Source organism: Gadus macrocephalus, chromosome 5 (assembly GCF_031168955.1).
Source record: "Gadus macrocephalus chromosome 5, ASM3116895v1".
NCBI classification, from domain to species: Eukaryota; Metazoa; Chordata; class Actinopteri; order Gadiformes; family Gadidae; genus Gadus; species Gadus macrocephalus.
Window position 1 is genome coordinate 15335009 of NC_082386.1, and position 26987 is coordinate 15361995.

The 26987-nt window shown below is 43.6% G+C and overlaps 1 protein-coding gene across 1 annotated transcript in view; it reads left to right on the top strand.

The window, feature by feature from the left end:
* The window catches only part of cdin1 (CDAN1 interacting nuclease 1), a 57479-nt gene that overhangs the window by 21193 nt on the left and 9299 nt on the right, over positions 1–26987 (top strand). Inside the window, exons 6-10 of the mRNA XM_060052710.1 lie at positions 1716–1795; positions 2037–2086; positions 3650–3717; positions 5417–5482; positions 5746–5851. Coding sequence (XP_059908693.1) covers positions 1716–1795; positions 2037–2086; positions 3650–3717; positions 5417–5482; positions 5746–5851 — 370 coding nt within the window. The remainder of the gene's footprint in view (positions 1–1715; positions 1796–2036; positions 2087–3649; positions 3718–5416; positions 5483–5745; positions 5852–26987) is intronic.

Here is a 26987-nt window from a genome sequence, read left to right on the forward strand (position 1 = left end):
AGAAAGAAAGGTGGGAGCGAGGGTAAGAAAAGGGAAAGCAACTTGGTCCGCGCTTCTTTTGTTTGTTTGTGTGTGTGTGTGTGTGTGTGTGTGTTGTGTGGAGCCAAAATGTGCTGTTGGTCAACCTCCAGTTATTAGTGTGAGAGTAAGACAAGAGCTTTAATGGCTGCCGTTTGCCTTGGGGGAGGTTTATTACACACTCCTATTTTGCAGAAGCAGCGTCAAATCTATAAAACGACCATTAGGAAGGGTAAAAAAAATCAATCAAAATGCCATTAAAGTGGAATAAGTTGCCAATATTGCTGATGTGGTTGCGGCTCCTTTGATTTTTCCTTCAGATTATTAGGCTCAGTCCAGCGGTGACTTTGTTAAGGGAAACGGGGTGTTGTTGGCGAGTGATACGTCTCCTTGCTTCATAAAGTTTGCTGCATCATATTTCCCCCCACTTTATAGATTATCCATTATCATTTGTCATGAGGTGTCCTAACTCAAGGGGAAAATAGAACCCCCCCCCCCCACCCTCCTTTATTTCTTTCCTCCCCCACCACCTGCACCACACTGTATGGATCCACATACGAAGGTACCAATCTCTGAGAAAAATGGGCAACGAAATAAAGCACACGACTCTGCCTCCCAGCTGTGGGGGGGGGGGGGGGGGGGGGGGAGAGAGAGAGAGGGGGAGAGAGAGGGGGAGAGAGAGGTTCCCCTCCTTCCCATGACATCCCTCTTTCCCCATTTTATATATTTCAACCTTAGGAATAGTACATGAGGGATCACCTTACCCATATTTGTCCTTCCTTCCTGGTGCTGGGAGGGTTCTATGCTGATAGTCATCCAGAAGGGAGGGGCATACACAGATAAGGCACAGGGAAAGCCCAGGGGAAGAGAGGACAGAAATAGAGTGTTTTGCTGCATTCTTTTCCATACGTGTGCTACATCATATCCAACCCATAATAAGCTTAATGAACACGCATTCATTTAATTTTCAGTTGAACGCTTGTGTTTGGCGATAGTGGTCCCTTATAGATCTTTTAAATGAGCTGTCGAGTCGTAAACAGCTATCTACACATGCTATTATCCCACGGAGCTTATGAAGCTTGCTGCATTGTAAGTACAGACGGCAGCCATGCCTGAAATGTGGATAGAAACATTACACATTTTTGTTGGTAATGCCGCAAGTCTGTCAAAACCGGGTATATATATCACGAAGATTGCGTCCTTCGCCCATTTCGTCACACAATGATACAATCCATTTAATCCAAATCTTTTTAAGAAATGATTTAAGATTTTTCTCTTTTGCGGTTCCATGGCTAGGGGAATCAATCCTGTGTGCTTGCCATGCTGATTTATAATGTTAGCAGAGCAGCAGTAGGGAAAGAGAGATGCAAAATAGTAATCATTCATAACATAGATAAACTACACAAGGCTCTTGTGCTCTGGACTGCAACATTTATCTATGGGGATTCTGCACATGCTTGAAGCAAACCAGCCAATGGACTAGTGCAGAAATATTGCACCGACATTGGCAGTCTTTAGTATCTATATTTCCTGTGTGTGCCCGATCTTGGCCAATCAATAACAAGCAGCCTATTGTATGCAACTTGTAATTGATTGCCATGTTAGACAAACTATGATGTTTGGGTTCATTTGTATGTCAAGATATTGAAATATATACCCATCTGTTTTTCTTGTTCCTTTGTCTTTTTGGTTGTCAGCATCTAAGCCAGTCCTCAATAGTATGCTGAAAGAGCCATCACTGATTCCAGACCAGACTCTAGCCAAGCACATCTACCAGGTAGGTTGGTATTATAATTATTATACAATAATTATTATTGTTATTAAGATCAATTTAGATGCAGAAACTTGACATACATTAAAGGTGCTATTCAATTAGTGTGTTTTATTATTTTATATTCAATCGTCATCCGTGCAATGTCACACAAGTGCTTTACTCTTCCCTACTTTACCTAACATCTCCCCTCCTACCCCTTTTGCGCGTCATAATATTTCCTCCCCTTCCCTCTCCTCCTTTTCAGTGCACAATAAATGACTGCTGTTATGGACCGCTGGTAGACTGCATCAAACAGTATCCTATCCCATAAAATGTTAAGCCTGGAATTGACGAGAAGCTATTGAAGGGGATGAGATGTGCCTGGCTTTGCCTGACATAAAAGTTCTGCTTCAGCGGGGAGGCGTCTCATCTCCTGCCTGTCTGCCATCCCACTATCGCTGCTACAGCCGGAGCCGGAACGGGGGAGAAAAAATGAGCAGGATGAGGAGATTGGATGATCTGAATGCATTTTTTACTCTTTTTATGGAGGAAATGCTCCATTCCACCAGAAATTCTATAGCTTTGTGCTGTTTATTGCACCGGCAGCTCTCGTATATAGGTAATTTAATTGATGATTCCCTATTTCTCACAAACATCAGTCGGTGTCAGCATTTAGTCAACGGTATAACACTGACTATGGCGTATCACATCGAAAGCCTGTTTAAACGTTCGGTTCTCATTGATACGAATATTTCCGGCTTTCTTTTGTCTGTAGTTCTTGATTGCAATTGACTACTGGACGACGCTAGATGCTCAATGTGCTGTACTGCATTATACTACTCTTTGAATATTTAATATATCCAGGCTATTTGGGGAACAAAACGGCCAAAGAGATAAAACCGACGTAGACCTTTGATCAAGAGGGGCTTTTTCAAGCATGTGACCATGACGGTGTCTGTGTCCATGTACCGGTCTGTCATTGTGCCTGGACCTCCCTCAGCATGTGTGGCGCGCCAGTGGTTTCTGGTGGTTTTTTTGTTGTTGTTTTTTGCGGCCCTCTGTTTGCGGTCGGCCGAGCCTGTCCCACCGCGGGCCCTCAAGCCCTCCCCTCTTTCACGGGGTGTCCCAGTCCCCTCTTTAGTCTCGGCTCGTATTGAGTCACTCCACGCCACAGAGAGCGCACGATAACCGCCCCACTGCTGTGGGCTTTGGAACAACTCCATCTACACATCACTAGATTGGCTCTAGTGCACGTGTGGGGCTCAGGGTATGCATGCATTAACCGGCCTTTGAGTGCTGTGCGTCTGTTCGGGGTATATCCCACGGCCGGAGCAGTTTGTTTTTGGGGTTGTGTTTTTCCCTCATAATAATTTTAAAGAATGATCAGGCCCTCGTGAAATTTCATAGGCCTGATGTGGAGTCCAGGACATAATGTATTCACATAAAGGGTATTCTATAAACATTTCTGATCTATTCAATAAGCTGGCTGGTCCATGGGCCGTCTATTCATTTTCATTACATTCCCTATTCTGCTCGTTCAACCTTTCTTACTTGTTAAATCAAACCTCATTAAGTTTGACCTGAAAAGTCAGCCTCTCGCTTGGGAGGTGATGGTACCTGTGGATCAGTGGCGTACGGAAGCAAGGCAATAAGTCAAAGAAAAGCAACATGCCACTGAGCCACTACAAGGAGAGCTTTTGGTTTCCCTAGCAACATACCTGTCTGATGGATGCTTTTGCGTCTTTGCATTTAAATATTTCATTAGAACTTCTCCCCGCACACACACTATCAGATGTTGTTGTTGTTTCAGTACTAATTAATTATAATCTGATGAGATGCAGTCATGCCTGTTTGGATTCCTTGACACCTTGCCCCTAGTGCCATCGGCCAGGAGCACGAAGTCTTGCTGTGTGACAGGCTGAAAGAGAGGAACCTATCCTTTCTGGGTAAGCTATCCCACTAAACCCAATCCCATTGTATCCATGTTGTTATCCGGTTAAAGGGAAACCTGGAAATGAGTGATGTAGTGGATGTTATCTCTTATTGATCTACTAAGAACCAGCAGGTGTTATTGAATATCCACACCCCCAGCCGCCCAATGTTTAATTTATACCACGGCCCGTAATGAATATTTAAAGAAATAAGAGCTTCAAAGGCCTGGGTCTAATGTTTGTTTAGTAGCCCTGGCTTATCCTCCTGGGTCAATCCGCCACTAGGATTTCTTTCTAGAGATATACAACCTAGATAAGGTGTCTGTGGGGATCACACTTTTGTTGTCAATTGTGTGCCTTAGATAATTGAGCTTCAGAATTACCATACACCGCACACTATTGCTTGTATTTTATCCTGATGTACAGGTACAGGGAGAAATTTTCTTTGTAGCCATTGCTTCAAAATAAATTATTTGAGGATATTGTTTTAAGAGATCTCCAATGGTGTACAATCAAATACGTTTTAGAGGGCCATTTGAACCCTCTCCTCAAAGCAATCATCAGTTTGGCTGCAACTGATTTAATGGATGAGTTCAACATCAATATCTCGGTCCAGATATATATCAGGATAAAGAGTTTTCTGGTGGGGGGAAATGGTAAAACCATTCTATCGCCATCATCATTACACCTCGCCGTGACTGATGAGTGATGAAAGACGGACTTCAATCTCTCCGTCATCAAGTCCAAATAATTTATTATGGCCCCCGAGTGCTGACCTTTCTACAGGGCTTAACGGAGGACTGTTCTAAAACTGTCGAGTTCAGGGGGGGGGGGTGGGACACAATGGCGGCCCTCACCCTGGCCCTGATAAATGGATTGGAAAGAAGCCACCCAACGGTGGGGACGGGTCATTAATTTTAATCAAAGATGATGTAAAAATGCGATCCGAGCCACATGACGGTGTCAACAGCCCAGAAGGAGTAAGGGGAGAGCTGGCTCGTCTCCCCCCCCCCTCCAGCGCACCACCGCTGACCCCCTCCACCTCAGACATCTGGGGTGGTTGGTTCAGACCTTCGACTCCCTTGCACCGTCCCTGGCTGGAACCACAGCCGATCACCGTCTCCAACCCCCCCCCCCATCCCCTGCACACCCCATTAGTTGAGCTTGGCTGGAGACGGAGAGAGGCAGGCCCCTGGAATTGAATGACCTGGTCAGCTCGAGATTTAATGGAGAAATCAGGTGTTGCGGGGGTAATGGCCAAAGCACAGCCCGGAGTCAAGGACGATGGCGGCGGGCCTCTGTAAGCGGAGGTCAGGCTTACGCAGGGGTAGTGGTTCTGTAGTGCCAACCTTTCCCTCCCCCCCCCCCCCCCCCCCCCTTCCCTCGCCTGGTACTTTATGGAGCTCTGCCACCAAGCCGGAGCACTGTTTTTGTGCTGCGCTAGCAGATAAGTGGCAGATGTAGGTAATGGTCTTACTGTGCTGCTGTCCTCTGTGGTCGTGTCCTCTGCTTTTTTTATACCAGGGGTTTCTGTTATGACCACCAGGACAAATTATGTTCTGTGTAGCTCGCTAAACCATCGTCGTCTTTCTTTGAGGAAGGAATTTAACCAAACAAAACCTAAAATGTGTCCCTGTTCACCAATATTGTGTGATTTATTCTGCTGTCCTTCGATATGTGCTCATTTCATGTTTTGTTTTTTTGTACTTTCCAGATGAAAATCAACTGAGAGCCATGGGCTACGACAAAACACCGGATATTATACTAGAGGTGCCAATAGGTGAGTAATTGTGTATAATTGTAATCTAATTTAATTTCAATACACCTACAAAGCAACAAATGGGAAATGTTTTTTATGTTCTGTCAAGGCTTTTTAATGGAAGAACCACTGTATTTGTCCCCTAGTTAACCGATCTAAGTGAAAAGCAAATGGCCCCTGAATTTATCTTCTATATTGAACACCTGAATTCATGGACAACTCTGTGACGGATGGTGTCGTTGAACATTGCTTGATTTTATTTATTTATGTATGTTTTATTAAAGTTGTTGAAGGACATATTGTCCACTGGATTGAGAGCAAGGCCTCGTTCGGAGACGACCAGAGCCACTGCACCTACCTCACTGAACAGTTTTGGAGCTACTGTAACAGGTAACCTGATTTCCTCTCTTGTTCTCAACTCTCCCCTATTTCTAATGGCACTTCATGCAGCGTCTATATATATATATCTATAATTTTTTTTTATCTGAAATCACCACACAGTTAACGCAAGTCTTCCGCAATACAATGTGGTTAATGCCCTTCCGTAGATTGCCAACTTCTCCTTTCCCACTGACCATTAGCCACTATCTGCCTTTCTCAGGGCTGCGTTGTCATCGCTAAACCACTCACCACTTCCACCACGTTAAACCGCACACTAACCCACCAGATTTCCACTTCCACATCACTCCACTACGGCTTGTTCCTGTTCACTGTAAGATTAGGGTTTAGCCCCTGTACAGTCCATAACGGTCTAGCCAGAGCTCCTTCCAAACACTGTGTGTGTGTGTGTGTGTGTGTGTGTGTGTGTGTGTGTGTGTGTGTGTGTGTGTGTGTGTGTGTGTGTGTGTGTGTGTGTGTGTGTGTGTGTGTGTGTGTGTGTGTGTGTGTGTGTGTGTGTTTTTTGTTTCCCAGAACACATACAAACTGTTTTTGAAAGGAAAGAGAGGAAATGGGTGATTAATTCCTTGCATCTGTTGATCACAACGTTTGCACAGGAACTGCCTTGTGCGTGCATGTATGTGATCGTGTGCACGTTTGACCTACACCAGAGTATATACTCTGGTGTAGGTCAAACGTGCACATGAGCCAATGTTTAAATTGTGAAGCCTAAAGTGCCATGGTCACAATAGTTTGGAAGTACTCAAACAGATTGTAATGAATAATACCCACAATACCCAGTCCTTTTACCCATGTTCTGTATACCGACCCAATATATTTGTCATACTGTTTACATCCATGCCGCGTTTTACATTTTAAAAAAATCTGTTTAAATTTATATTTTTTATAATATCGACTTAAATATTTTCATAACGTTTGTCATAAAAAATTACCACAATTTGCCTACTACACTGGGCATAAAGAAGCACTGCACACCTGAAGACATGTGCAGTATTATGCAGTATTAATATCATTATTGGAGCATTATTTCAGCTCTTTCGATTTTTATTAGATTACATAACAGATCTTCCCTAATTGCATGATTGAATGCATTATGATTTCAATCATGTTTTCCAATCATGTTTATGGTTGATTTGTACTAAATAAACACAGCATTAATGTCTTTGCTGACTTTCTCTTTCCACTATTTTCCACTGGCCATGCCATTTTTTTGCAGTTAAAAAAATGAAGAAAAAATAAATCTGTATTTAGGGGGCACTGGCACTGAGGTGTATTCATCTATTAATCTATCTACAGTTTGCATACGTGGTGGTCCGTGAAAGGTCTTGATGACAAATCAGTAGTACATCAGAAGTCAAAGGTTGGGAACCACTGCTGTAGAAGACCTTACACTGCAAGTTTCACTATTATTCAGAAATATTTCCTTACGTTTATGTGTGCCGGGGACCACAACACAGGGCAATTTTGGTTGCGGGGGGGGGTCAAAATAGAGAGAAAGGGGAGAAATGCGGGATGGGGGGGTGGGGAAGCGGGGGGTGCGTTCACGCGTGGCTTCTCCATCCCTCGCTCTCTTGCTCAGCCTTGACCGGGACTTCCAGACAGACGCAAGCTGAAAGGTCACCCCCACTGCCTCCACCGGCCTTGCTGCCACCCCGACACCCACAACCCCCCAACCCCCCCCCCCCCTCAACCCCTCTCCTCCCCCCCACCCCTCCCATCAGCTGTGGCGGCCGGCTGACACGTTGTGACATGGCTCTGGGGTGCCAGAAGGTTCCACACCCCTGCCTGTGAGTCCTGATAGCAGGCACAGCCTAGCAGAGCAGAGCGACTTGGAGGGGCTACTGTAGCTATGAGGAGGCAGGCTGTCCTCTCTCTCTCTCCATCTGCCTTTTTCTCTCTCGCCATCTCTACCCTTCATTCCTCTAATTTTTTATCTCTTTGTCCTCACCTTTCGTCCGTCTGTCTGTGTCTCAATCTCTCGTGTTCTGAGCCTCGATGTTGGCATGTCAGCATTGTAGTCTAGATGTCTAGCAACCACAGTAGAGATAAAGACACAATTGATAATCCAAATCGAAAAAATATGTAATTTCCTGATTCACTATAAACCGTAACCTTTGGTAATAGTTCATTAACCATCTATTTGACATTTGAATACATCAATTTATGTGACTATCAGATAAACATTGCGCAGTAATTTATTTGTGAGATGGATAACAATCCTAGGGCTTCATGATTCACGATAGAGCAACTATCAAATCAATGTAGCTTCCTAGAAATACTTTACTAACACTAAACTTGTTGGGTTTGAATTTAGACCGGACATGATTTATTAATTTATCATTAAGCCTTATTTTCTAAAATACTTATCTAGGCTAACATACATTTGTAATATACTTTGGAAATTGCAAATGTTGGGGCTCAAGCCATTACTGTCAGAATTGTTTGTGATATTCATAAACTGAGACAGTGAAAGGTGGCTCAATGTTAACTAGTTCTAACTATTTTTCTAGACAAACAAACAGCTCTTTTAAATTAGCTCATGACCTTCGCAGGCATTATCAAAGTAAAACACAATTTTGTGGAGTTCAAATTGAAAGCAGAGAGAGATGAGGTTTACACAGAACTTTGTATCTGAAAACACATGTTCAATCTTAAGTTCTTTGAATAACTAAGTTTATTAAAATGTGTCTGCAACAAATGCTTGGAATGGACAACGGAACATCCTTAGACAATTAGGAACCTTAATAATGCTCCAGAAGACCTCTCTCTCCATCAAATATGGCTACAATAGAAATATACAGTAATATGCACATAAAGTGAAGAAAAAGCGTATTTTTTTTCTCCAAAAGGTATTTTCAAGCGTATGTTTTCTTGCATTGGATTTGGGAAGTGCCATTTGTCTATCAGTGTTCTCATGCGGTCAAGGCTGACCTTAGATTATATTAGGAAATCTGGAACCTAACTGACTGGCTGATTGGGATAAAGCTTGCACTGAACCTAAGACGCCCTGGGGTAGCTCTAATTGATATTCGCTCGGGCGGCCTTGTCAAAATGTGTTAAGGAACTGACAACGTAGATTCACGTCATGTCAATAAATGGCCTGGTCAGATAAACGCTGGCATGTCAAAAAAAAGAATGAAAAAATGTCAGTCCCTTCAGACTCCACCTTTTCCAGCACTGTTGTGTTTTTTAATTGACATTTACTGCTGACATTTCAAAATGTACCCGCTTTCTATTATTGTTAGGCTTGATGCGTTGTATATTCTGAGCCACAGTGATGGTGTGTGTGTGTGTGTGTGTGCGCGCGTATGTGTGTGTGTGTGTGTGTGTGCGCGCGTATGTGTGTGTGTGTGTGTGTGCGCGCGTATGTGTGTGGGCGTATGTGTGTGCGACTGTGTGTGTGTGTGTATATGCGTGCGCGACTGTGTGTGTGTGTGTGTGTGTATGCGTGCGTGTGTATGTATGGGGTCGTTGCCTCATTTGTAGTCAGAAATGTATGAACAAAAATGGAGAGAGAAAGAGAGTGATTGGATGGTTGACATCATCCTCCGTTCGCTTCTCGTTAGTGCTATCATGTCAGGAGACGGGTTCCCGGTGCTTGTGTTTGTTCACCATTCTTTAAAGACAGATTCCACTGCAGACCCCTTTTGGTTTCCCCCTCTCGGCTCTGACCTTGAAGTGACATCACTGCTTTTGTAATTACTCTCCTGGTCCCTGATTGACATTTCCAGTGATTTGCTTATTTTTCATGGATTTCTGCTCCTTCCCTCAGAACTCCGAGGCGCTGTTATACCCCGTAGCTTGAGTTAATTATTCTCAGTTTTGCCCGCGAGCAATGCAAAAAGTGACCACTGGTGACATGTTTTATCTGGAAAGAAACAAGGACAGAGAGAGGGGAAAAAAAACAAGCCGACATAACTAATTTTGATTCCAAAGCCCCTCACCAACGGTATTCATCATCCAAACAATAATCTTGCCAACACACTAACCTCATAACAAACCTCTTCAATGGAGTGAAGGGTAATGACGCTTCACCTAGGCTCTGGAGGAAGCGGGGATGGGGGGGGGGGGGGGGGGAATGACAGGGGTAAAAAGGGTGGAAAGAATGGGAGTGTTAAAAAAAAAAAAAGGGTATTTTGCTGCACCAAACCATGCGTTCAGGCCCAGTGCCTGGATGAGATGGAGAGGCGGCCACCACCGGTGTCTTCCAGCCATCAATCTTGGGGCTGGTGGCGTTCCAGAGCTGCTCGGCCCCTGTGCTCTGACGGATGTCGGGATAATTGAGTTATCCATCTCGCCCAACTATCAGAGTTGCATAAAAATTATTCACCTGCTGGTGGATATTAAACACATAATGAGCCTCCAGTGTGTTCTACGGAGAAGTGGGTAAGGTTAAACACAGCATGTAATGAAATATGGACCCTGGCGTGAGGCGCACCTCGGCTTGCCTCCCCCTCATCGTAGCGTATTTAAATCAATTATGGTTGGCAAAGGTGCTGCCATAACTCTCTTGTGTAACCGCCAACCGCCTATTTATCTAATCACGGTATGGCTGAGCTCATAGTGTATATAAGGCCCACCGACGTGCTGAATAGTTTTGGTGATTTGTCTCTAAACTATGCTGTTTGTTCAAATATTAGAGTCGATGATAGTCACTGCTTCATGCTACTGATGTCATTGCTCCATGGGTAGTTTATGGGGGATGATGTTATATCAGTTCATTAGACCACGTGTTAAATGGCTGAAATAACAACTGAGGAATTGGATGACATACAAGCAGAGCAAGGCAAAACAACAAAGTATTGTACAACCCCCTGGCCAATGTTCTGCCTCCGGTTTGCAGTCTGCAGATTGCATTTTTGGTGATGTCTGCCTCTTTGCCTTGCTGTTAATATGCACATGAAGATAGTTTAGTTCTTAAATAAAATCACCATTACTAAAGAAAATGTTGTACAAAGACTTAAAGGAAAACTTTTACTTTAAACCTGATCCCTATTTCCTGATCCCTTTGGGTCAAAAGGGACTAATCCAGACAATATTCTTTGAAGCACGAGGAGGTACGTCAATGTCCCTCCTCTAAAAGTGCTTGTTTTTGCCATCGACAGGCTCAGATTATATTCCATAATTATGGAAAGGATCCCTACAGGGAAATAAAACTTGTTTGAGTCCAACCAAGTTATGCTCGAGGAGTCTACCGCTGAAATTCTCGTGTTGCTTTGTTGCAGGATATTCCCTTATTGTAATTAAGACCGCAACACTTGGTCACCCGAATCTCTAAGACAACACTAAACTACGCTTTCTGCATATCCTTACGCTTTCCTGCAAAAACTAAACTCTCACGAGACTTCTCATTGAGCGAGACTCAGTTGGACACGATAACAAACAGTGATCAGGTGAAAGGTAAAGAAACAAGTTTGATTTCTCTGTAGGGATCCATTCCATAATAACAATAATAATAATTGATCCGTTTTTTATAGCGCTTTTCTAAATACTCTGACGCTTGATATACTAATCACGTAATGATATACTATAATCTGTTCTGAATCTAATTCAAGAACTTTAAGAGGACGTACGATGAACTTAATTGCCCCAAAGGATTACATAGCAGCCCATTTTCATTAATTTCGGAAGCAGTGTTCACGCTTAATACTGGACCATATCCCACAAATTGTTGCCCACATTCTTTCATTCAACCCCAAATTATCTGAAATAGGGTCCATGTTGAAAAATCCCAATGTTTTCCTTTCAATAGGTTTTTAATTATCTTCATAATCATCCAACACGGTATTAAATAATGTGATTGCTTTTTTTCAATGTTGACAGCATTCCCTGACTAGCTAACAGTGAATATCCCTTCTCTAGCCGATACAATGACGAAAAAAGATTCAGGTTTTACTGGTATTTTGTCCGATTATTATTATAAACCTCAGTCTCCAATCACAAGGAATGGATTAAAAATGAATTACTGTATTTCAAAGATCGTTTCTCTTGTGATACAATGCATATAGAGATGTTTCAAAATATAAGTATGTTCTAATAATAATAAAAAGCAAAGCATAATGAAAACCTGGATAATTAGATTCAGGCCTGACTCCACCACCACCCCCTCCCCCTGTTCCTTCCAACCAAAGCCTTCAGACAACCTTTTGTGGAAATGAGTGTGGTTACACACTGGCCGCTTCTCAAAGTTAATCAGCTGTGAGATTCGTAAACTGCAAATGTGTCAGAGTTGAAAATGTTAGCGCACCTAATGGAGGCTTGAAAAGGTTAGATCTGATAAAAAGCTGTCATGCAGCCAGGAAAAATGATTTATGGCAATATAATGGGACAGTATGGCTCATTTCTCCGTCTCGTATGAGATTTGGGGTCAAGACTTTTGGGATTGTCATTATACATCATCTGGCTTGACCAGTCGGAAATGTGTTGACAGGGACTCGTGGTCTATTGTTGTGGGTTTCCCTTGATCCTTTGTTCTCCACATGTAAAATCCTTGTGTGCAATGTCAAATTATAATTTCCTTTGATAATTAACAGGAAGTTTACCCAAAAGTCCAGAGGAGCATACTGTTTTTTGAATCAGATATTTAAGTCTGATAGCGTATGTCTGTGTGCGTATGTACAGGAAACCCAATTAAATGCGGAAGTCATTATTCTTGAGACTCAAAGCAGGGTTTTTACAACATTGATAATCTACGTGCTGACACATTTGCTAATGAACAGATAAAAGACTGATTTATGCAATGGTTTAAATTAGTTGACACAGCTGCAATCAGAAATCTTGAACTCTGCAAGGAACTTTTTCCAATTTTTGTCACTGTATATTGTAGATATTACATCGGAAACCTTAAGATACTGTGGTCTTAGCCTCATCTGGCACAATCTGATTGCTTTGACATCAAATTAAAAATGGCAATGCAAAATGTTGCATAATGTATTCCTTTTTAATGGATATGTCTATCATTTTTGTTGAACTTTGTAAAGTGGCAAAGCCAAAAATGCCTAATTAATAGTGTAATGATTTATGAAGTGCACCTGATGAGGCCTATATCCTAGAGTAGTGTTCGATGGCCAGACATCAAAATACTGTCGCCTTTGTTCCAACTACCCATTTCACACAAAAAAAACATATTGAACTCTGCAGCAGTAGTGGTGTTTCTACAGTCAGGGCTCAGCAAGTAGATTGGCAAGGTTCTAGAAAACCCTTTTTTTCGACCGTTGAGAATGACTTCCACATTAATTTGATTCCCTGTACGCCTGCACACAAGGACTACTGATCCGATCCGGCTGGACATTACAATGTTGTCCCTGAGAATGGCACTGTGACTTTGAGACGGTTAGTGTGATTCTGTGCTTGGCTACATCATCCTCCTTGCATTGCTTTCTGAGGTGTGGCATACATATTGAGAGGTGAGGTGACAAAGCATCCCTTGAAGCCCTTTGTGGTTATAGGGGTTAAGGGGTGGCGTCTAAATAAGCTGAATGTGAGCTGGTCATAATCGTAAATGTGATAAAGAGCTATACCAGCAAAGCTAACTTGACCTAGAAGCCAACTATTTTTTACCAAAGGTATTCATCCCAATCTGTGACGTTAAAAACATTTTAATACACCTTTACCGTTCAACTTAATAGCGCAACATTTTTCCCTATGGCTTAGTGGCTTGGCATTGTTTTTATAGCAACTCTTGAGCCGGTTTCAGTTCCAGTGACAAACCCCTCCTCCCCATTTATAATGTTATGGTAACCCCATGCTGTGCAGGAACGTGACCTCTTTTATTGTTTCCTTTGTACTGACATCCTCCTGCAGAATATGCCTCAGCTAGAAAAGTGGTTGTACACAATGGATGTTCCTCTGAGGGGGTGGGGGGGGCTTCACCAGTGTTACTTCTCGGGCCACAGCTGAGCACAGAGGTGTACCAATACCCCCCCCCCCCCTCCTCCGGCGACGCGGTTTCAAATACTAACGGCGAATGACAAGTCGACGCTGATGCTTGGAGGATTTCATGGTCTTAAGGATGCGCGTTTTGGGGGGTTGCGGGGCGCATTGTTTAACACGTCTGGGATGTAATCCGCACACTTCAGGTCTCCTGGCGGCCTGGGGGATTTAGTGGTAGCTAAGCCCCCGTGTCAACCATTTATTTGAGTAGGGTAGTGTTCTGTGCATTATCCAAATTTGCCATTAAACATTGAGCCTGAGAACATGCTTTGACACGGCCACGGTTTTGCGTGAACAGGCGAGGAGCAGGCGGATATTTGCACCCTGGCTAGCGAGGGGGTTGAGGTTCCTTAAGATTATGCCTTTTCTTTTGAGTTTTAACTTTGCAACAATCTGTCTCGGCCTTCACAATGATTGCCGTCATACGTGTGAATCTGTTCCTTCATACTCTACTCTTCGTTTCCACTCCATGTCTCTTTCCTTCTAAGTTGACCTTCCGGGTTTTAGTCCGGAAGAAGTCGGCAACGTTTGTCATCTTGGTGAGATCTTGTCTGGAGGCGCACACAAGTGGGTCTGGATTAGAATGGAGCTCTGTAAAAGTGAATCTAAAAGCAGAGGGTTGATGGCTGCCCAAATGGTTTTTGAGTATGCTCCGTCCCCTTAAAACCCCCAAAGACATTCAGGCCTCGTGTTCGCGCTGTACACAACCACGAAATGAGACACGCTGTGCTTATTTTCCTGACACAGAGATGAGCCTTATGACAAATGGATTGCACACAGTGTGCAGGATGCTTGCTGTACATCACACACAGGCCTGCACGTGCGGACATATTGCTGTCGGACACGTCCACATCTATAGCAACTCACAAAGAGAGATGGGCGGAGATAGGGAGGTAATTACAGGGATGGGTCTTATAAGTTGCAAAGAGTGTTTTTTCCTTGCATGTCAACCAAAGCCATTGCAACTAAAGGCCAAAGAGAATATTAAAGTCTCTATAAAGAAAAGCAATCTTGGCATATCATGGTTGATATAAGTTACCACACAAATGATTAAGGCATTTGAGATACACTCAGTTCATGAAATGCCAAAATGGGTTTCATGCTCTATGTCAACCGATGTTTTCATGGCTGAATTTACCCAATTAAATCGGAGTGGTCTTTTGTTCACATCTGAAACCCCATGGTCGTGACATTTGGTCTAAAGAAAAGCATTTAGGGGTATGGCGATATTTAGAGCAGAGGTTTTTTGATCTGCTCAGTTCAAATGATCGAAAGAAAGCATGTATTAGTTCTGGTTCTCCTGGCTTGATGACATAGCATGTGCCTAACAGCTTTTTGAAAATGACTTCTCGTCCCTGTTTCTGTGCTGGTGGATAACCTATCTATATGTGTCTTTGTATTCATCTAATAAAATGTTTAGCTATTTAACTTTGTTGGAATTGTTTACTTCTTTTTTTTTCATGCAATTTGTTCCGAGAGAGTAGGCAAAGCATTTCATGTTTGTTTTTGTTTTTTTAATTTAGAGCAAATACAGCAAATAAAAAATAATTTCTGCCCATGGTCCAGAAGGGAAACAATGCTTCATATTTGTTGCCCTTGTGTGTAAAGAGCAGCTCTGCGTGTGCAAGATAGTGTGGTGGTACCTCTGGGCCCGGGTAGGCCCATCAGTCACAGTGTGGCACTGGGTGCAAGTGATAAGTAGTTCCTTATAGATAACCAAGGCGGATGGTTTCTTTTTATAGGTCTACTGTCCCTCACATAACCTTGTCCCATTTTTCCTGTTCAATGGTTATTTGCTTTTTATGTTTTAACTTCAAACTCCCTTTTTTGTTTACTGTAAGAAATCATTTTAAGTTCGAAAATAACCTACTTCAATTCTGTGGGTTGTTGAAGATAAAGAAATAATAAATACAGTTGATGGGTGAAAAATACCCGGCAGAGATTGCTTAAATATACGCATGATTATACAGTGCAGTTTATTATATGGTTTAACCACTGTCTTCTTAGATTTCTTAAATGATAATAATTTATGTAATTACCCAGTTATATAGACTTTTATTTTTTGAGCTCCATTCCCACTCTTAACTGTCATGCTTATTACCATTACCAGCAGATAATATAGCACTCAATTTATAATTGTATATTTAAGGGGGGTAAGGGGGATATTTATTGAATCTATGTTTTTTGTTTGTCTTTATCCCCCAGTATCTTTACATTACATATTTTCTTTAGATTTTATATTTATTCTTATAAAGTTGTTTTTGTCCTCCTGTTAACTTACCCTAGACAGATAAATGATGCTGAAACTATGTCAGCTATTTGCATCAGCTTGTAGGACTTGTTTCTGTGCCCAATACCTGTCACTTTGATGGATGTACCACGAGTCAAAGTTGAAACCCTAGATAAACATTGATTTTTGTATGTTGGTTGTTTTTGTTTTTCCCGGTAGATATTACTTTATGTTACTATTTTATGCCACAATATGTCGCTGCCACAAAAAAAGCCTGAAGGAAGGGATACACGTATTACATTTAAATCTTTCTTTTTTTCTCAACATCCTAAGAGCTTCGTAAAAAAAAGGAAAACGTTCGCATTTAGGTTCCACGCGGCCCTCTCCTCTCCTGCCTCTGGTTTCAGTTTCACGTCTCTCTGCGGTCTGATTGCCTGATAGCTTAAACATCTCCTAGCCCGCCTGTCCCACCGTGGGAGTGTGTAATCACAGACATATGAGGAGCCCGTGTCCACACGTTGACCTTCTGATTTGCCTCATCAACTCCAGGAGTCAATGTACAAGATATTTTGGGTCAACCAAGGTTTTTTTTCTTCTTTCCTCCAAACTGACATGGATGTTGACCTTTTTTCTTTAAAGAAAATAAAGCCTTTTAAAAATATTTCGCTGATAAATGGCGTACTTACTGACTAATAATAAAGTCTGAACATCAAACTGCATCGTGAAATAAGCACCACAGGTTAACCTTTATTACAAGATCTTAAGGGGTTAAGAGAGACAGTGTAATCTATATTCCAGCCGTGTCTGCCAGTAATGTAAGGTTTCTTCATCGTAGTTGAAACAGACATTGCTTCATCCTTTCCTCTGGGCTGATTCAAGATAACGGGCAGACATTTCTTTTTTCCTTTTTATCACATAAACTCTGCCCAGACATTGGCGAGTTGGGCCTCTCCTTGTTTGAATGGCAGCCATGGATATGTCGGGGCAATAGATTACTCATTTTGAGGGATATCTCTTGTCGGTGGTACGTTCAAGCCACTGATCCCTCTGTGTTAAACCCAGTATACATCTCTCCAATGACAGCTAAGTGTTTTTGCAAATGACCAATCGTATTGTGTTATTATGGGTCTCTGTGTGTGACGGAGGGCAGAATAGAGTTGTCTGGTGAGAGGCCTCTGATATAAAGTGCCACTTCAATTCCAGCGCAGCTGCAACCCAGCTCTGGACTGGCTCGCCGTCCGACCCGACACTTCACATTCTCTTCTCCTCTGACTTGAATGGATTTGAAAACCATTAACTTTAGACACGAGTTGGGCCCCCGTCTGTTTTTTTGATTCCCTGAAGCAACTTCTCATCACTGCTACACTCTTAGTGACTTATCTCCCTTGTTGTCAAGATTGCAGTTCTATGGAAAAAAAAGTTACTCAAATTGTACATTTCTCTTTGGCTTGTCTTCCTCGGTTGAGCTGTTGTTAATCTGAATTTAGTGTTGACATCACTCAACGGATCAGAACTTTATTATCAAAGTTTCAAATGAAGTTTAAAAAATTGTTCTTGTTTACATTTTCAATGGTGAGCAAATTGATTGCACCTCTTCTGATTTGGTGAGGAAGGGGTGCTTAACATTTTCAGACATTCAATCTCTTAACCTGCTGACAGTCATCTCTCTCGTGAGTCCCATCTGGGCACGTAGACCATGGTTACTGTAAAGACTACTGGTTCTGTTATTTTTTTCCGGTAATCGTTGTGGTTGATTTAGAATGGAGAATACATTCTCAGAATGACGAAAGCCAAGCATTTAGCTTTTCGCGCATTAAACCTTAAACCACTCTTCCTTATTTTCTTTCTCGGCTGTCTCTTCTACTTTTTTTCCCTGGCCGTTTATGTTTTCAGATCTCGGCTTTGAGTTCATGGGAAACTCGCTGCAAGGTTACCTGCGGCCCCTGGAAAGCGATGGAAAAAAACCCATCATGGCCACGGGAATGTTTTTTCAGTTAGTTGAAATATTACTAACCTTGTCAAATGTCATTTGGAATGAGAGAGCAAACCTATTTTAATCAGGGTTTTAGAATCAGTACTTTTCAAAGCATCGACTCCGGGAGAAACAAAAAAAAAAGGGGGTCAGCTAATTGCAACGTTTGATGTCATGTTTAGTCTTCCTTCCCCATCTTGATGCCACTGCCTGGGAATTTATACTCTCTTGCTCTCTCCCTCCCTCTATGTTCCCCTCGCTCCCTCTCTCATTCTCACTTACAGACGCACTTGCAAATGGAAAAAGTACCATAGGATCTCAGCACACTCAACGCTGTAATCTTCACAGAATGTTTTCTCTTCTCCTTCCTGTCGGCCCTCCTCTCAACTTCAACCTTCAACCCCGTTCGGCGTTCATCACTGTCCCGAACAGACCCGACAGCGCCGACATGGAGGGCGCTGCTGCATGGTTCTATCAGCGTATATGTCCACACAAAACCAGTGTTTTGGCAGGGAGAATAGTTATACACATTTCCGACCATCTCTCATACCCAAAATCTTTATTAAAAAAGGAATCTGTGAAAAGCGCTCCCTCCAAGTCTAACTTTGCCGTATCGCTCTTTTCGTTCTCATGATCACAGTTTTAACAGCAACACAGTGGGGGCGCGCTGGGAGGTTGGATGGTGTGTATACATCGTAAATTGTGTTTGACAATGTGGGGTTAGTGGTTTTCTCGTAGCTTGTCTTAAGTTATTACACGTTTCCTCCCGCCACAGATAGGATCTGCTGATGGACATACCAAGGTGAGGTGGCGTGTAGGTGCACGGCCCCCTTATCACAATCATTGGTTTAGGGGAAAGAGTCCTGCGACAGAGGTCATGGATTTAGGGGCAAAAGAGTCTACGGAGGTCATTGCGCAGTGAAACCATCCTTTATCCTGCAGTTCATTTGATGCCCTACACCTCTCTAGGTTGTCTCAGCACTCAAATGTATTACTTGTCTGGGTTTCAAATCTAGAATAATATCCTAGGTTCAAATGTCTCATAACATAGATTTGTCATGTAAGGCACAAGATGACTACGATTCATAGCAGCCTTACCTAAACCCTCTGTAGTAGCCTCGAACTGTCTTGGAAGTTTTAGCCGTAGTGATTGTATTTAAATGTTGTTTATGGGATTTCTTTGCAGCGTGCTCACTGAAAAGTACTTCCCCCCCCTACACAATGCCGTCCCATTCATATTACTGACCCAGCGAGCCTGGTGGTGCTACTCATTCCTTTCACAGGGAAACGTAAGCAATTTCCCCCACAGCTTGTAAGCAATCCCCTGTCAGGTCGTTTGAGAACCTGAATTTGTGTGATGGGATTATTTTTTTTTTTCAATGTTAAATTCAAGGGTAGTTAAAATCATTATTTATGGTTCTCTACTTAAATTATAGTTTTTTTTTTTTTTTTTTCTCATTCCCTCTAAAATGTGTCACATCCCATTGCACAAATTTGGATTTGTTAAATTAGCGGAGAGTGTGCTTAAGATAGAAATACGCTGCAATTCCCCCTGCTCAAACCCGTCTCCCCCCCATTCCCAACTGCACGCAGAGTGTGAGCTTGGTGTGGTTTAGTTGTGTAGATCTGTGACTGAGAGAGAGAGAGAGGGAAAATTCAAGACAACTCTGAAAGTTGTCTAAAAATGCCCCCCCTCCCCCCCCCCCAAACACACACACACACACCGCACTCGCAAGATGATGTGTTTTTGCAATTCAAATATTTGCTCATTCTCCTCTACGTTGCAAAGCCCCTTTGAAGCGGGTGAGTTCTATCAGGACCAATGACAGTATGAGTGTGCAGCGTGACAGCGCAATAGGCAGCGCCGGACTATATCTAACTGCATATTTAAGCAGCGGGTAAATCCAAACTCAAAAATGTATGCAAATGCTGGCATGTTTTGCATGCAGATATATTTTTATGATTTGCCGGGCTTGCTTATTCAGGTGGAGTGTGAATTGAGGACGTGCTTAGATTCACTAACATTAATCTGAATTACTTCATGCGGTTGCTGCATCCCGAACTTACTTCTAAACAAGCGGTTCCGGGGGCGGTAGACTTGCAATTTGGCAGATGTACTTTTGATGAAAGGCTTGCTAAATGGTTTTTATGACCATTACAAACATCCCATGGGCTATGAGTTTTGGCGGAAATGGGGAGGAATTTATAAATACTTTGCCTACTAAATAAGGTTTTATTTGTATTTTTTGTTTAATACAAGGAAAAAGTATAATCATATCATCTCTTTGAAATTCACCACATCTATAAAATGTTTTTGCAGGACAATATTATATTAGATTACACATATATTTATATGTATTGTATATAGAGGCTAGATATGTGGGCGCCTTCACAAAAGAAAAAAAACATAAAACGCCTCACACACCACATCTCTCCACTCAAACCCCACCGATCCGCCTTCAGAATTGTCAGCACGTCTGTCTCCTTTCCTTAAGGTAGAAAAAAACATAAAATAATGAATTGAATTGTCATGTCGATGGGCAGCGCTTGCACTCTGCACCCTATAATTCCAACCTCTCCCTACCCCCTCGCCACAATCTTTTCCTTCTTTTTTTTCTTCTAAACAGCAATTAATCTCATTTTTAGTCCAATTTCCAGCCCTCTCCTGGAGTCAGAGTCACTCCCCTGTTTTGTTCGTATTTGGCTTGGTTCCTCTGCATAGTCATTAAGGACCCAATTAATGTCACCCTTTAGCTGAAGAGTGCTCATTTTTATTGGGGAGCTGACAGTCGCCGCCATGAGTGGCGCAGTGTAATATGCATTAATTGCCCCGTAACACTGGTAATTACCAGTTCTTCAAGCCTCTCAGTAAACTGTCATGCCCAGGCACGACTGCTTTGAAATAGATTACTCATTAGAGGGACCTGCCCTGTTTTCCAATTGGGGGGGCTTGCTGGGGTTGGCACAAAGAAAAAAAAACTCTGGTGCTTGAACAAATAGTTGCCAAAAGCAATTTCCTATTACAACTTCTCAGTCACGTCTTTTCCTCCTTTTTTACAATTTTTTCTTCATTTCTTTCAGTCTTTCCTTTTTTTGTCTTTTCGAATGGCTGCGTTACAGACGTCGGTTGAAATGAGAGTCAAGGCGATGGAGGTCGATCACAGATGTTGCCGATGATGTTGGACTGGATGACCACGAACACCTGTTTCTCCATAGTGCACGCTTATGTTTAGACTCTTCCCGTGCCTCTTTAACCCTGAAGCCTCAGGGTATCGTCTTTGTCCCCTGCCGTTGCTCAACGTAATATTCCTGGAGTACAGTACTTATTACCTTTTCAGTAGTGTCAATGTGTTTGCTTGATCCAGACAATTATTTTGGGGGAGGTTTTGGAGGATTTACATGGTGCATATGGTCAAGGCTGTGGTGATGTAAAGAATTATTGTTCAAATATTGGTCATTGCTTGGGCCTTGGTTAAACGTGCATGCCTGTGCACGCGTGGTCTGTGCGTTTGCATGCGTTTGGGTGCATTTGTGTACACGTTGAGGCCACACCGTTTGTAGTCCTTTGCACACACTGAAAAACTCAACGGTTTTGAATTACAAGGGCTCGTCGCATTTCCTGAAACGTGCCCCGGACATCATGAATGAAGGGTGGATATGAAGTGCAAATACGTGAATTAAAACACGGTCTTAGGAACAAAAGCACGGGGCTGCGGTGGCGGGCGTTGCCGTTGTACCACGATAAGATAGCACAAAGCAGAGAGCAACTCAAACATTGTCTCACAATCCCATGTCCTGCACCCAGAGAGGTGTTGGCCTGTTTAGTCATGCTAGAAACAATATTTAGATTTCGCCACTGCTTTTGTCAATCCACCAAAAGCATGGGGGAGAGAGAGAGCATGGACATGAAGGGAAATTCTTGATCAACCCTACCCCCCCCACACACACACACACACACACACTTTTTTTCTTTGTGTCATTATCCATTTACCCCAGCGAGGAGAATAACTGAATGTGAAGACCAGAGCAAAACCTCACTTACACACATGCACACACACACGCACACATTTGGACGCACACACATGGACACACACAAACACGTATGGGCGCACGCACAGATACGTATGCTCATAGTCACACTCATAGATTTGCTCACACACACACACACACACTCATCGCGAAGACACACACACAAACATACACACTCTGAATTTCACAGGCAGTTCTTTTGTTTTATCTCCTTTATAGCACCTGCTTCTGGCAATCTGCTTTCCCTCGTCTTAAATGAATGTTGTCACGACCCTTCAGATTCTCAGGCTCACGCTAATGAAAGGAGATAGTACAATTTGAACTGACCAGGTAACAGCCAAGAGTGCACAGCTGAGCACAGTGCATGGTCGGAGAGGGACGCATCCTGGCCTAGACACCAAAGACAAGTCAGCCGTGCCATCGCTGATATACCCATTACGCTTCTCATTAATGCCTCCCAGTCTCTTTCGTGTGTGTGTGTGTGTGTGTGTGAGAGCCCTATGCAGCCTTTGCCTGCGCGTGCGTCTATCTGTTTTTGTTGGTTGAGCACTTATCGAATTGTTTATGACAGGCCTAATTGGGCTAATTGAAGGCATTAAGATGACCTGTCAGCCGTGTGTGTCCAGACTCCCCCGTCTGTCTGACAACTCCTGACACGTGAGCCGGCCCCGTAGCATCCGTCATGATGGTGCCTTCCCCAGCTGTAATGGGGACAATTGGGGCCACTCTAATTTGACATGGACAGCCTTGTGGGTGTCCCGTCTGGGTCCTTGTGTGTGTGAGTGTGTGTGTGTATGTATGTTTGTCGGGACTTTGCGTGGCTATTTGTGTGTGTGTTTGTGTGTGATTTGGTTTGTGAGCCAGCTTATGTGTGTGCTCGGTTTTCTGTGAGCCACTTTATGTACGAGTATGTTTTGTGTGTGTGTGTGTGTGTGTGTGTGTGTGTGTGTGTGTGTTTGTATGACTTGTGTAAACATGCAAGTCATACAAAAGGATGTAATCAACATCCTGTTGTTTGTTGATTACATACATGTATGGAATGTGTTTGTGTGTGTGTGTGTGTGTGCTTGTAACTCTGTATTTGTGTGCTCGTAATCGTGTGTGTGTGTGTGTGTGTTTGTTTTGTAAGCCTGTGTGTGTCTTTGATTGTTTTTTAGTGTTTGGGTCGGTGTGTTGCTCTGTTGGCTAGGCCGGGCTAATGGAGTCCCCTTTGACCGTCCGACAGTGTCGAGGCCTGTTTGAAGGGGATCGTGAATGGAGGGTTTTTGGAGTGTTTAGGGACATGAGAGAGGAGGCGCTCAGGGTGACGGCCTTCACAGAGTGAGTGACAGGAGCGGCGACGCTGGTGCACTTGGACATCTGTGTGTCTTTCGTTGACATGGGCTGATCACCCATTCTATTATCCCAGCGACGGTCCAACCCGATGACCTGGGAGAGTGCTGAGGACCAATTAGTAATGAGTGAGAGTTTAATAAGAAGAGGGCGTATCGCAATCGACACGCTGTCTTAAATGGTGTTATTAATGCGAATAAATAGGCAGATGTGGTGCATATTCTAATGACTCATTGTTGCGGCTTTCATTTATGAAAATAACCATTAAGAAAAGCCATTTGTAGTTTTGTCTTGTCAGGCCATCGCTCTTCTGCAAACCCTTTTAAGCCCCACAGAGTGGCAAGAATTTAAATTTACTGATTTGCAGTTATTGATTTTGGGTAATCACTCATAAGAAGGTGCGTCTGTGTGCGTGTGTGTCTGTGTGTGTGTGTGTGTGTGAGCTCAGTTTTGGCTAGGAACACGGTCCTGTCTTCAGGGGCTTAGTGAACTGTGCGGCTGCATTTTTCTCTCCCAGATAGTGACCTCTTCCCTGCTCTCCATCGCCGCTGGTGGTGGTTGTGGTGGTGGTGGTGGGAGATGGTTGAGATGGAGGTGGCATCGCCGGCAGGGGGCTTTGCAGTGTCATCTCACTAGCGGATCACCGCTGTGAGGCAAGCAGATCCTTTTGTTTGTTGTTTTCTGCTCCAATAGGGGGTTAAACTGTCAAGTTGACAACTTGCGAGACCATTAGTCGCTGGCCCCCACCGCTGGCTTGCCTCCTAGGCTCCCCCCCGCTCCCCTTCCCCCACCCAGGTCCACCTTCATCCCACCACGAGTGAAAATCAATACCAGATTGCCCGAGGACCACTGTTTGGTGTGGGCCTGACCCCTAGATGTCCCCCACTCTGCCTCTTTCATTACATGTAGCCCAGTATTTAACTTCTAGCCCTGATCCCTTGCCTAATTAGTTTCGCTGGGTCCCGTCACTGAGCTCTGAGCCCTTCAGTCTCTCTCTCTTTCTCTCTTGCTCTCTCTCGCTCTCTCTCGCTCTGCGTTTCTCCCTTTCTATCTGTCATTTCCTGTCTACGGTCAGAAATTGATACTGTGTGTGTGGCCGTGTGAGGGGACTCCAGGCTGGAACTGATAAAACAGCCAACCTAACACAGAAGCCCCTTGGTCCATTTTAAACAGGGGATCCTTGTTTTGTTTTTGTAGCAAATTTTTTAAAACTACAATGAAATCAAATTTTCACCCCAGATCATCAGTGTAAACACTGGGGATATCCTGTGTGCTTCAGTGCTAATGGCCACATGGTGAGTGTTTCCCTAATACTGGTAGTCTTTGGCTTAGCTTGGCTTTGGTCTTGGTGTCTTAGTTTTGGAATTCAGACGTTCAGTGTACCACTGGTGCAGCATTAATATAGTGCTTCCAAACCAGTGACACTTTTGTTTAAATTAATAGTTGGTAAGATATATGGTGTGTATTCTAGAGTGTATGTATCTAGTGGAGTGTATGTGTACAAATCCACTCCTGTCATTAAGACCACGTGTCTCAATATGAAGAGATACAAATGCTAATTGTCATTCAGGTGACGAACGATAAACATTAATCATTTTTAATCTGATCCTCCCCAACCCTAGAGTGTTTGTGTGTGTGTTTGTGTGTGTGTGTGTGTGTGCGTGTGCTGTGTTTGTATATGAATGTTGTGTTTGTGTATATGTGTGTGGCAGGGGACCAGGGGGGGTTGAGGAGGGGGGCTTACCACCCACACATCCAGGTGCCGCCACTGCGTCGGGCGAGCAGTCGGCCTCTGACAAGATTCTACGAAACGTTGCCCCCCCCCCCAGCCCCAACCTTCCCCACTCCCACTGGGGGGGGGCTAAAATTACCCCTCAGGAATGTAAACAAACGGCAGAGTAAGCACAACACTTTCTATGGCCGTGCGTCTGTGTCCATCGTCCAATGTCCGGCCTCCCTTTCGAAACATCAGGGTCTGTGTGGGGGTTTAAGGGTAGTCTAGTTAATGAAGGTTGCATGCTTTAAAACTAGAAGATTCTGCAAAATAAATCCTTCCTCTCTCTGGTTATAACAGTCGTTTTTTCGGAGCAGCAGGGCCTCTAATGGATGATACTAATGACGATCACAGCACACAAAATGTTCCAGTGGTCAAACAGTGTTGCTTCTCTCCTTCTTTTTCATCTTCGCTCTTTCGTTTACTTCCCTCTACTTGGTTTTGTTAAAGGCTTTTGCTGCCCATTGGCTTTACTTCCCACTTTTTTTTGTTATTTTGGCGGGGGGGGGGGGGGGGGGGGGGGGGGGGGGGGGGGGTTGCGGCGGTTGGGGGCAGCGATTCATTAGGTGTGCGGTGTAGCCGTGAGCAACAGGGTCTGGGTGCGGAGGTTCAGAGCGCCTGGGCGCTGACATGCTGATTTAGTGGTGGTAACGTGACTGCACTTCCAAAGGTGCTGACTTGGACGAAAGCCAGGCCCCCTTTCTCCCAGGGAGACATTAGAGGCATGCTGTTTTTTTTTTTGGGGTGGGGGGGGGGGGGGGCTTGGTTCCATGTGTAGATGCTTGGGGTGGGGAGCTCCAGACAACAAACATTCACACCTGCTTTTCCCATGACCTGTTATTGATTCAGCCTTCATTAATGGGAACGCGGAATATTACTTCTCCTTCAACCTTCTCTGACACGTGCAGTGAACAAAATCCCCCCACCAACATGTTCACAATTACAGAATGACGTTTTTGGGGGGACAAATATACAATTTTACGTGGCAACAATTTTAGGAAATGTTTGATATTTAATTCAAATGTAAGCTCAAAAATGTATATTATCACAAGTATTGTTGGAGATGTCCTCTAGTTTCCCTTGCAATAACTCACTTAAAATGCACGAAAAATGTATACATTATATGTGGAATTATAATATTTTATTTACACACACACACACACATGTTGGAATGTTGATGCTACGTATGATTTGACTCTAGCTCGCACAGTCACCAACAGTATAATGTCAAACTCTCTATCTTATCCAAGCGTGTGTGTGTGTTTGGGTGTATAGCGGCATGTTTATCTTCAATATGATTGTGTCCAAAAGATCGCCAAGACAAGGTCCACAGTCGTGCATATCAAATGCCCATATCCTCTGACCTCACTTATAAACAAAACGTGCACACTCAAATGCACGCAAAAATTACGTTTCCCTTTGCTGGGCAGGTTTGGTAGCAGACGAGCTGGCTGGCCCAGCCAGCCCTCACCGTGGTGGCTAAGGTTACCTTACACACTGTTGTTGATTAAGACCATGGGTATATGGGGTATTGTCACAAATTGAAAACACATTAGCCAGCGGGGCTGAGGGCAAGATTAGGCCAAGGGCTGCGGACCAGCGCCAGTCAGGGCACAGCAGCAGACACAAAATGGCCGTCTCTTTTGCCTGTCATTGACTGGGTTTCCCCCAGAGAGGGATGGTAATTATCGGCCAGGGCTGCAGGGAGTTCACAATAACAGGTTAAAGGGCTGTGTATCCCCTTGACGCTGTGGTCCCCCCTCCCCCTCACCCCACGCCGCCAGCCTCTACCTCCAAAGGGAACTTCCTGTCTCCAAGCTTAGCTTACAGACACGATGACTCATCAAAGGCTCGGGGG